At 42.2% G+C, this 12,055-nt stretch overlaps 1 protein-coding gene across 1 annotated transcript in view; it reads left to right on the top strand.

The window, feature by feature from the left end:
* The first annotated feature begins 8,850 nt into the window (after positions 1-8,850).
* The window catches only part of LOC142965443 (ras/Rap GTPase-activating protein SynGAP-like), a 30,301-nt gene continuing 27,096 nt past the window's right edge, over positions 8,851-12,055 (top strand). The window contains exon 1 of the mRNA XM_076106372.1: positions 8,851-10,255. Within this exon, the coding sequence (XP_075962487.1) occupies positions 10,114-10,255 (142 nt within the window). The 5' untranslated portion in view covers positions 8,851-10,113. The remainder of the gene's footprint in view (positions 10,256-12,055) is intronic.

Below are 12,055 nucleotides of genomic sequence, written 5' to 3'. Positions count from 1 at the left end.
TCCCTGCTGTCGTTCATTGCTACATTTTAACAGAACAACAAGCATTCAAATATGAAAGACCTTGTATGGTTTGTTATTGATAGCAAACATCTGTTTCGTCAAAGTTCAATGCTTTATTCCGTCACATAAATCACATTACAGTGTCTGAATGAGCTAGACAGTCGACTTTACAAGCATTTTGAATACGTTTGAGTCGCCCGTGAGTATTAGAAAAGGTGTTATTTCTGTTCCTGGTAAATAACAGAAAGTTGTTTTGAGATCCAGTCTTGAATGTCACAGCGAAGAAAACTCCTGCTAGGTTGATCCCTCTAGGACTTTAAATGATGTTTTCTCTATTTATTCTGTCAGGGCACAATCACAGAGCTACAGGCTTCCTCTGAACTCCGCTGAGTGTTTGTCTAGCGTGTCACCTTTGGCCCCTCACACTGAACAAGAAGCTCTCCCCTGAACAGCGTCCTGTAGCTTTCGGCCATCTCGACCACTCTGTGTTACATAAAAAACCCCACAGGGGAGCAAACATAATGTAGATGTTTAGTCACCCAGGGTAAGAATCACGCTCCTGAAACACAATGAGGAGCTTTCACATTATTTCTATGATCAGGTTGTTGTTTCAGCGGCAGTTGTGACTTTCACACTTCAGTCGGAGACGTGATTGGTGAGGCTGACGGCGTCGTGGCTGACTGGTGAAGCTGACCGCGAGTTCCTTTTGGAGTTTCAGGTACGAGTCTTGCCGCGTCGGCCTTCATATCAGTTTAGCCTTCAGCAGATGGTTCGGGCAGTGATTTTTTACGATTTGAAGGAAAGCTCCTAAATTTCAGATTTCACGTTGCTGCCAAAAGGATCATGTTGCATTCAAGCGGATTTCCTCCTGCTGTTCCTCTAATGTCCTGATAATGTTGAGCGGAGCGTCTAGCTAAGCAGCCAACCATGTCTCTGTCTTAGACACACAACAAGCTCAGGCTTCTTTTGATGTTTACCTGTCAGCTGGTCTGTGATGAAGGAAAAAAGAAAATGCATTTTGCATGATCTCATGTAGATCTCACGTAGAACGCCCACTCATCAATTTAATAATCAACGCTTTTCTTTCTTATCTTTTAGAAAACTGAATGTCTTTGTCTGGTTTTTAATTGTTGGTGGAGAAGAAGAAGCAATTTGAAGACATTAAATTACATTCTAGGGAATTGTTATTGGCATGTTTCCACTATTTTATGTTTTTATAGATGTGATCACCGGAAAAATAATATTCAACTTGTCACTTGTGAAGATTTGCTGCTTTTTTATTTATTTTTTTATTTTATTTTTTATTGTTCAGAGAATATCTTTGGTTTTTGAACTGTTGGTCGTACAAAGCCAAATATCTGAGGATGTAATTTTTGTTGTATATGCTGACAGGTTATAGACCAATCGATTCATCGAGAAGATAATTTGCGGATTAATCGATAATGAAATGAACCATCAGTTGCGTTCTTATTAAGATTTCTGTCTTCCATGACGTAATCTCTACAGACAGACGATGCATTTATATGCAGGCAACAGGACAAGATTTTCCGTTTGTAGTCCGAGTAGTATTGATCAATCACGTTTGAGCAGGCCTTGGTTGAATGCAGGTGAACAGTCCGTGTGGAAAGCAAAAGCGATCTCTGAACCCAGCGGCTATTGTCTTGACGATGATTTAGCTTTTGATTGGTTTAGAATTAGCTTGTAAACTGCTACTTGTTAAACAATCCGGTCATACTCTTCTCTCTCTCATCTCCAATTCCAGTGTCATATTTGAAGTTGCTCATCGGCCTGTAAACAATCGAGCAGTGCACGGCTGGCTACACCGGAGCCCCAGAAATATGGCCCCTCGACCCCAGATCTGAGATCGCCCGTGATGAACTGCTCTCTCAAATTGCCTAAGCTTTTGGAGGTGTTAATGGTAAGGCAACACACTGTCAATGACAACCTTTTTTATAATGTCACTTTGCACAGGTGAAGGTGAACAACAAGTGCTATTAATTATGACAATGCTCTACTAAAAGGAATAAGTTAATTATCCATTATACAACAGGACTTCACACAAATATGAGCATTCATTTTTACGTCATCATAAATGCAATATTTAGGGCTGTGGTGACATCATCGTTCCTTTAACGCACCAGGCTGCTCAAATGAGCAAATGTGCTTCTCTTGTCAGTCAGATGCTCTGTCATGACACAAGTCATCGGGGTGAAGTGAGGAGCAGAGGCGGATCGGCCATCTGGAAGTTTTCCTGGTTCCACGACCGACCTTTCTTTGCACTGTACTTTTCATATGCCGAGTTGATGGTGACCGACTGTTTATACTTTGTCGTTAATCATGACAGCCCGGCAAACAAATTAACATCGAATCCCCCTTAGACTGAGATGGCCAAACAGCACAGATTGATTCTTTTTTCTGGGAGCAGCGTGAACAAGTATTTGCTATGATAACGGCAGCAAAAAAAAAAAGGGTGGTGGGTGTAGCAAAGACGCATTGTCTTGAATGATCTCACCAGCTGTTTTAGGAATAAGATATGTAATTTAGCACGCATTGTGTGCCCATCTTGTTGTCTTATTTACGCCCCAGGTCAAACTGTGTTCAGCAGAGTGCAACTTGACTTTTTAAGGACACAAGATTACAAAGAACATGTCGCACAAAGCCACGTTTGAAGGTTTTGTCATGGTGTGACTTTCCACCAGCAGCAACAAGCAGGAGCCAGATTGGAGAAAAATGTGTTTATTTTATCATGCCTTTTTAATTCTATCAACCTCAATACTTGTTCTTTGAAGGCAACTGCTGCCCACACACTGTGCCACTTGCCTTGGCGATGAACAAAAAACACATTTAATTCAAAAATAACAAGTTATCCCTTAAAGCGATGATGATGATGATGATGAATTCAGTGTCTCTGGTGGATAGACAGATGTAACAGGATGTAAAATATAATAAGAGAAGATATTTGGCTGCTAGTTTATTCTTTTAGAAGCATTGCATTGAAAACATTTATCATATATCTGCAACATCAGAATACTGAGTGCTTTGTCTCCCACATACTGCACGGTGCATACGGCACCAATTGAACAGTTTTTCAGCATCGGAGGAGAGGGAACCGCATTATCGCTGGTTCTAGTGTGGTAGTTGCCATGGAGACGAGTGTAGGTGGTGTACTGTGCTGTTCTCCGAGCTTCACTCCTTCCCTTGTCCTCTCCCCTCTTCTGTTGCCCTCCCTCCCTCCCTCTCTCTCTCCCTCTCTCTTCTGCTATCTGCAACATCCGCGCAACTTTCATTCCTTCTTATTTTACTCAAATAATTCCGCTTGTTTTTAATTCTGCAGGATTTGGATTGAGCAAATGTTCAGTTTGAACCACACTCGCATTAAGCATGTAGCCTGTAACTACCCCCCACACCCCAAAAATACACAAATAACCTCAATTTTCATAAAGTAAAATTGGGTTGAGATCATTTTAGTTTCTACTCTTTGTGGATTCAAACGGTTTACACGAGTATCACATTACTCATGCTCTATGACGGCCTTTGTTGTTCTGCTTACACCCCTTTGCCCCCCACCCCCCCCCCCCATAGATTAGTTTCTTGCTGACCATCCAAGTTCTTCTTCATGCTTTGTCAATCGCTTCTTATTTTTGCAGAGCTGCTACTCTTTTTATCAGTTGCCATGGAGATGTATGTGTTTCTGTGTGAGAGTGGGATGTTTCATTTCCAGTTCATGTTTTTTTTGTTTTTTTTGGTGTATTTGTGAAGACTGCATGTGCTTTCCAGTGTCCCAAAGTTGGTCTTTGACATCAGCTGATGTTTGCTTCTCCCCATCCAATCTCGTCTTGCATCCTATAGTTTGCTGTTGTAAAGTGGATCACACTTTAAATCCAAATAAAAAAGGATAATAGTGAGTAAGTAAGCGTAATGCATTGTTGTTTGTGCACTTTTAACAGATCCAACCTTTAAATGATTCATTTAGAGGTTTATTACCATTTAGGAAAAAAGGGTTATCTTTAATCACGTCTCAGTTTTCTAACCGTTTCATATCCACCAGCGTCATGTCTGTGATATAGAGACAGACGAAGAAATAACCGGGTTACACCGTCTTTAACCGGGATTTATGTAACACAGTCTTTATATATGCCCACAAAATGATCTATGACACATTCAGGATATAACAATTAGCAAAACACATTTATGTAACATGTTTACATAGCAGGTATCAAAATACAAAATGCTTTGAAGCACAACAATTGCTGGTGCCTCCACACTTTTGCACCTATATGGACAGTGTTTGTTGGACTGTCAGGCATTTTTTTCAGTTACCATAATTAAAGGGATTAGAGAATATTAAAATACAAATGAGTCACCCACAGACTGAAAAAACCATCACCGAGCACCTTAAAGGACAGGTTCCAACTCTGTCACATGCCCATATGTACACTATAAGAGTTATTGGATTCTGCTTCTATTCCTCCTCCACACATATGTAAACATCTGTGAAGCAACTAAACCCACAGTCTTCCTCGTGTGCAAAAACTTATTTTTAAATCCAGCCGAAGCTAAAAGGACAGACACTCCGCTGCTTACATGAGGATCAGTTTACTTGTCATTGGGAAAGACTGGCTTTTACCAGACAGGGGAAGTTGAAGAATAGATGCTATTGAGTTGACTTATGGGAAACCTATAGCATCCACTGTTTTCGGACCTTGATGCATACTAGGGACTAACTGGTCTGTTACTCAAACTGGACTTGATCGTATGTCATGTCTCACTGTACCTGAAACAACATTTCCCCCACCAACGCAACATTTTATTTAAAGGCAGGGCTGATATCAGTCTGAACGCCCACTAAACGTCTGGGTATCTCTGCCTCTGCTGCTTTGAATTTAATTATTCTTTATGAGTATGGACTAGAGAAACGGTTCTAACGATTACTAATTCTCTCAATGTTACACACAGGCATGTGAGTGTTGTATTAAGATAGACTTGAAAACATCTGAATCTGTCCTTCAATCGGTCTCTGTGGCCGATTTGAATGAACTTTAATGGCCCATGTGATACATCTATCCTTGGCAATATTAGTGAGTTAGGGGCATTATTCCTATGCTGAAATATTACATATTGATTTTAGAACATACATCATGTAAGCAACTAGATGTTGATGGTATTAGGGCCTCAAGAATGGGCACAACATGTCTCTTATCATGTGCTTTTTAGTATCATGTCCAAAAACTATTTCTAAAGTCTGAACCTTTGGGTCCTCTGGTTAACATATACACCATGCAGCTTCACATACCACTGTCTTAATAAAACCTTTACATAAAATAATATTCGTACGTCTTGACGGTTCCTCAAGCTTTAAAAGCATCAAAAGATAATTTTATGGAAATTTTTCAGGTGTGCAAGCTTGAGCCTTATTAGCAGTGCAGCAACCCTACTATAAATAAGACTGTGTGAGACATTAAGCCCACTATACATATTCAAGAAGTAACTTGGATGAACTTTGTTGTACTCTCATCGTGATTATGCAGCGCAGTGGGCGGCCGGCCGTTTTCATTTAGTTTTATTTTCGGGTGTAACAAACTCAGAGACGGAACAGCGCAGGGCGGACTCGAGCTGCATTTGGAGGCGTTGGATTCTGTTTCTGTCTATCTCACGCGCTATCTCCGCCCTCAAGGGATAGACTTCAACGTTTACCGACCACCTTTTTTTTTTTTTTCACGCACTGCCGTTAAATCAAAATTAGGTGTGACGGACTGCAAGAGCGCAAAGGACAAACTGCGTTAATTTACCACCGGATTTCCCCCCCCCCCCCCCCCCCCCCTCCTCGTTATGAACGTCTGGATTTTGGGGACGTCGTTATGCCACGCAGGGTGAACTAGAGCCGCTTACCAAGATAAAAATCACCCGAGCTAAGAAGCGAGGAGCACATCCAAAAAAAAAAAAAATGTGCATGAATCAGATGCTGCTGCATATCATCGGGATACCGCCTGCAAAAACCTCTGGGATGCTTATTTTTGTGCTTTTGTGATTTAGTGCGCTCAATTTGCAGCAGGTCCGCGCGCTGCTCTTGAGTTGGCGTAGCCCACAGCGTCGCCTTGATAATTATCCTCATTTTGATATCGGTAATCGGGGGGGGGGATTCATGTGCAGTAGTTGTAACCATGCAGCACCCATGTGTTGGATCGTGAATCTCTGCGGTGTTTTTCAAGGTAAATATAGCCTAAGTGATATATGATGAACTAATTGGCTCCGTGGATCTTCAGAGCAAACGCGCTAATAGGACTTCTTATCGTTCCCTCATCATAAAGCGACGCAGGGGGGCTGTTTGAATTCACATGTGCCCAGAACAAACAACTAAGATGACAAAACCCGTCTTCAGAGGAGATTCTCTTTACTGCCGAGGAAACTGCATTGAGATCACATCTCAGTTCCTGGATTGCAATAGAGTTGGAGGACAGGGAGCAGAGGAAGAAGAGAGGGAGGAGAAGCAGAGGAGAGCTGCTGAGCTGCACAACAGAGCCACTGCTGACAGGCGAGCTTTGGCTTCCGTGATGGACTGAGCTAAAGGTGACGGGACCCCTGTGACAGCCAGCTTCACCTTTTTCCCCAACAGCATTCACACTTCACAAAGGCATGTATGGACACACTGCAGCATACAGGTGAGAACAGAAGGAGCTGCCCACATTGAACACATGAAATTGGCCTGATGATTGAAATACGACTGTCTCTCAAAGTGGACAACACTGGCCTTTTATTTGGAAACGGTCTCTCAGGTCTGCACAAACTGATTCTACCTTTGTCCCGAGAAGTAAGTAAACCTGGAACCTCAGCCCCTTCCCAAGTGCCCTGGAAACCCACCGGATTCCGTCTGCAACCACAGATGTAACTAAGCTGTCAAGATTTCGTCGCCAGGAAGTCCTGTGATTTTGGGTAAGTGTTGTACGCATGCGTGGGCGGAGAGTAAAGTGATATACTCCGATTATCTACCCCGTCTCACAGTGAAGTGTTCACCAAATGTTGGTGGCAGCTGGCCTCTGGAGAGGCTCTCTAATCGTGCTGTTGAAGCTGGTCGTCCACCTTACAGCCTGAATATTATTCTGCAACACAGGCAGGAGGGTCTGTACCAGCTGTTCGTACTCACCAGAGTTGCTCAGGTGTTCAGGTGTGGGGGGGCAGGGTCTTGCTGAACCTGTTAAGGTGATGCATTGTAGGCCAGATGACCTCCGGCGACACAGTGAGTAAATTCAGCCAAAGTGGGAGATAAGTACAAAGGTAGAACATTTAAGATTTGCCTAATAATTGTATCCAAACACCCGGGTCCTTGTGAAAGTTGTCTTTCATGTGTTTCATGGTGCATTTTTTTAGGAATCATTTTACCAGTTTATGTTGGAGACATTCTCCTAAAAAGGTGTTGGTTGTTAAGGGAATTTGGCACAAAAGCAAAATGAGCCGCTGTTGTGATTTGTTTGCTGTACAGCAAGGCTCCCCTCCTCGAGCATCGCCCAGATGAGTGTTTGACAAGACAATTTATGGAGGGTTTCCACATATAAAGTCAGGATTATGCACCATGTTCTTTGCAGGATATGAGGCCTTAAGTATCACATGCTAAATTGAAATAGTACATAACATGCATTTTGTCCAACTAAATATGTTTTAGTTAATTCATGTTTATGAATGCAGTTTTCTGGCATATGAAGCCACACAAGTTTCATGAATTTGCATTTAAAAGTTGCATTTCTAACTGCATGTTTTAATGCAGCGTCTGCAAATTGTCAAAAAGCTGCTTTCATTAAGTGTCACTGCCGCAAGATGCATTTAGTACACATAATATTGGATATCGCATTACCTGTAATATCGTGGCACAAAATGCAACATCTTTCATTTGACTTAAAGTGGACATGAAGCAGTCAACCAAGTTAAGCTGATTTAGTAAATGGATTTCTAATAATTATACAACACACGTGACTAATGTAAGCATTTAAAAGAAAAATGAAGCTCCGTGGCCTTAGTGGCAAGAGCGCCGCCATGTTGCAGTATTCCTGTTAGGACACAAGGTTGGTTGGCTCGGCCGAGTTCAACAAATACAACGTTAGAGACGGTGAAAGACGGAGACTGAGGAGCTACAGGACTGAAGAAGACAAAAGGGAGGCTGCTATTGTAAGGCTCCTGGATGTAAAACATAGTTTTCCAAGGTTAAAACCAACAGCAAAAGAGTCCAACAGAACTGCTGCGCAAAAGCCCTCCGATGGGAACTGACTCCAGCTGCAGCTGACATGTTCTCCCCATCTGACATGTAGCATGCTGGGAGCTTCCGCTAGCTAGCTACCAGCTCAACATTAGCAAACCAAAACCACCGCCACAAAGTAACTTTCCTTTTGACTGATGTCACCAAAACAGTGACTCGGGACTCTAGTGTCTTTTAGCTTTTCCTGTTGCCCTCCTCCTGTTTTAGGATTTCTTCTTTTGAACATTTCTTAAATTAATAAAAAAAAAATACCTTAGCCGTTACGAACTAATGTAACGCACACAACGTTATTCAACCCAAAGTGTTGACCATCTGACCGTCCACCGCTGGAGGCGAACCAACCCTGTTACGAATGCAACGATGTCACTCCAACATGGCGGCTCGCTAGCTAGATAGCGTGGTAGCAATTACGAAAATAAATGTATCATATCTTATGAATCAGATTTTATACATGGTGATTTTTCTAATATATGTGGGCACTAAGTAGGAACAAAGTTGAAATGACCAAATAGGATTTGGCAGGTTATTTTACCTTTCTCAAATTAGTGTATTCTCTGCCAAAAGAGTCCCACTTTCACTGGACACTGCACTGGGGTTTCTGTGTGTGTTGCGGATGAATAGATGAAAAGATAATTTTTTCCTCCACCGCAGTGGGCAACAACAGTTCTATTTGATGTTTGGACACTGTAATGTATCACAAGTATGATTGGAGGGCACTATCTTTACAGTCCATTATATTGCATGGTGGGCTCTCACATATATAGCAAAAAAAAAAACAATGCAGTGGAGAGAGAGAGAAGAGCTTCAGTTAATGAAATGTCTGAGGCTGCACACTTGATAGAACGAGATAAGTCCGGCTCACTCTGACTCATTCCCCTCGCAGGATTTCCGCGTCCTCCTCCGTATGAAGTGCCTTTAAGATATGACCTATCTCATACATCTCTTTATGGAATTATTTTCTTAGTTTAGCTGAAATAGAGAGGCGAGAGTCGTGGACATCTATTAATCTTTCTCTGGTCCTCGTGAACTGTTGAGAATCTGGACTCCTTGCCTCTCTGCCACAGTTGTCAGCCGGGAGCCTGACAGCCGGCAAAGATCTGAATCTACTCCAACACCACGTTTCCGTCATAATTCTGCTGCTCTTCAGCCATCTTCAATGCAACGCATGGAGGGGGCTCTCTCTCGCTGCCAAGGACAGAAAGGCTTTGTCAGTCTGTTTGTCAGAATGTTCTCTAAAAAAAAGTAGGTACTCCTGTCAGCGAGCTCCTGTCCTGCAATCTTCTCAAATTGTTTTCGTTTGCCTCAGGCCATGAATTTCTTTGTCATCCTCCATTTTTTTTTGAGCAACCCAACAGAGAAAACACAAGATATTTTACCCCTCTGGTAATTCTTCTCCACCCCGAGCCTCTGTTCTCACTCAGCACAGTCAATGACACATTATACTCTTGTCTTCTCTTGCAGAACTGCCTAACAAACCTCTCCTCCTATTCACCTCCTCTTAATGTCTTCCTACATTGCCACTTGTTAGCCACCTCTGAAAACAATATGTAATGGTAGTTTTTATTTTAATTCCAGAGAACAAGGCACATTAAACACTGATGTGTCGGTAGGAGTGCTTATCAATTAATCATAGTAACAGCGTGTGGTTAGGCGGCATCATGACATTTAGTCTACATTGCTATAAAGGGCAGCTATGATAAGTTGAACCTTGCTTGTAATAAACGCAAGTTTTATAATTTACATTTGAACTAAAATGATTTAGTTTTCATCGTATTTGTCTATATTAATGTTACTTAACTTTTTTATTTTTTTTTAATTTCCATGCACAATAACGTTAATTTTCTTGCCGTTGTTGTAAATGACGGCCTATGAATCGTAAAAACAACTTGTGTCTGTGCGATTATAGCTGCATGGACACATCTTCAAAGACGTGGCTGCCGCATCAGAGTCAGTTTGGGTTGGTTGGTCAAGCGGAGGTTTGCGGTGGCGGACCTGGAGTTTTAACCCCAAGTGAGTCCGTTTTAGAACTCTACTCTTCCCTTCTGTCAACTGTACCTCACTTTTACAGCCTCTTTTCCTGTCTGTCGTGGTCCAATGAGATTTTTTTCTCTGTTATATATGTTTTTATATGTTCCACTTCAACGCGCCGTTGTCTCTGACATCCATCGACACCACTGTTGCCAAAGGTAAATGGAAGGTTAAACATACACTCCAGCCTCAGCTGCGACACTCTGCTCCTTTTCCTCTGCCATTGCTTTTCAGTCCTTTTCAGCCCTATAAAGCTTTACAAAAGTACCTCAATATATTGAGGATTTTTTTTTTTTTACTGCTCAATCCTCCACCGGAGCATCACTCACCCTCTGAGCCCTGCTTTGTCACACTCCCAGAGTTTTATTTTGATATTCTCTAGGTTTCATAGCGCCATTTGCCTTTTACTCTGGCTTTGATACACTCCAGTCTTCCTCCTCTCTGCGCTCTCTTTACTTCCCCAGATGAAAGCAGCCATTTCTGCTCCCTCCAGGGACAGGAAGAGAAATCATTTTTCTGTTGGTTAGCGCTGCGTGTAAAGCTGTTGTTTCATTTCAAACATTAAGACCTACGCAGTAATGTTCTGAAGTCTCGGAGAGAAACAAACAAGAGGCCGTTCATTTTGTAGGGGGGGACTCTTAGTTGAGAATCACCTTGTTTTAATTGTGATGAGAAGATGCAGAAGCATCTCAGAGCAGTCTGAGTTAAGAGCCTCAAATTGATGCTTGATCTCTAATTTCATTTTCACAATTTTCAGCTGTTTAATATGGCTCTGCTCATTTACAAGCACAGCACTAATGTCTCTAAATACAGTAGTAGAAATGAAGGTAGTTTGATGGAGAGCTGTGCACAAGCTGCGAACATGTTCCTATGGTAACTAGGCCACACTCCCCTTGGCTAGCTCTCACACACAGGCAGAGGGACAGCAATGCTGAAAACACACGTGATGGAGAGCAACTTCATATTGCTTTTTTTCAGGTTCCCGTTCTTATGCCTTCCTGCGCTTGAAGGGTATTTACATTTCAACATGTCTGTCTCTCAGCCTTGAAACATTGTGGTTACATTGCAGGACGTTGGAAGTCACTTTCTCCCTGCTCCTACAGAAATATCAAGCCGGTCTACGGTTCTTTCCCGTGGCTCCCTCACGCCCACACAGCCCCTGCTTCCTCGACCCCTCCACCCACCTCTGCTTTGAAATCCTGCAGCTCTACCTCTTCTGTGCATTTTACATTTACTTGATTACAGTGCTGTTTCTAAACATAGCTCCGGAGTGGATCTGAACACCGTCAGGAGTGTCACCTGTACCTTTTTTATTTTGCTCAACTGTTCTTAGCATAAACCCAACAACCCCTTTTTAAACCGTGTAATGAAAACACTTCATTTTTTTTTTTTAGTGACGTTATATTTTAAATGTACATGTAAGTTTAGCTTTGGCTTAAACAATATGCTTGAGACGACTTGCGGTTATTTTCTGCCGCCTTCACTACGGCAAGCACAAACCAAGCTTTAAGCAGCTCTTAATGCCAGCAGTGGATGTCTCTGTGTTCTCGGCATCTCCAAAGTCATTCTGTGTTTTGTAAATCACTCCTGGGGCGATGTCTCCAGCCTGTCAAAAAAGCCACAAGGTTGATGCAGCAACGTTTTGCGTCCGTCAGTCATGCAGGCTGATTGTTTGGTCAGCTCGCTATTAATGAATTGCCTTTACTGTCGTCTGTGATGCTGTGATAACTTTTTAAAGAGTTTGGACCTGCAGTATATTGCAGATTTGTTGTTGGATCCTTT

The sequence above is a fragment of the Anarhichas minor genome, unplaced genomic scaffold (assembly GCF_050575085.1).
Source record: "Anarhichas minor isolate MPS153535 unplaced genomic scaffold, ASM5057508v1 ptg000033l, whole genome shotgun sequence".
Lineage (NCBI taxonomy): Eukaryota > Metazoa > Chordata > Actinopteri > Perciformes > Anarhichadidae > Anarhichas > Anarhichas minor.
Note: the sequence above shows the minus strand (reverse complement) of the source record. Positions and strands in the feature narration are given on the sequence as shown.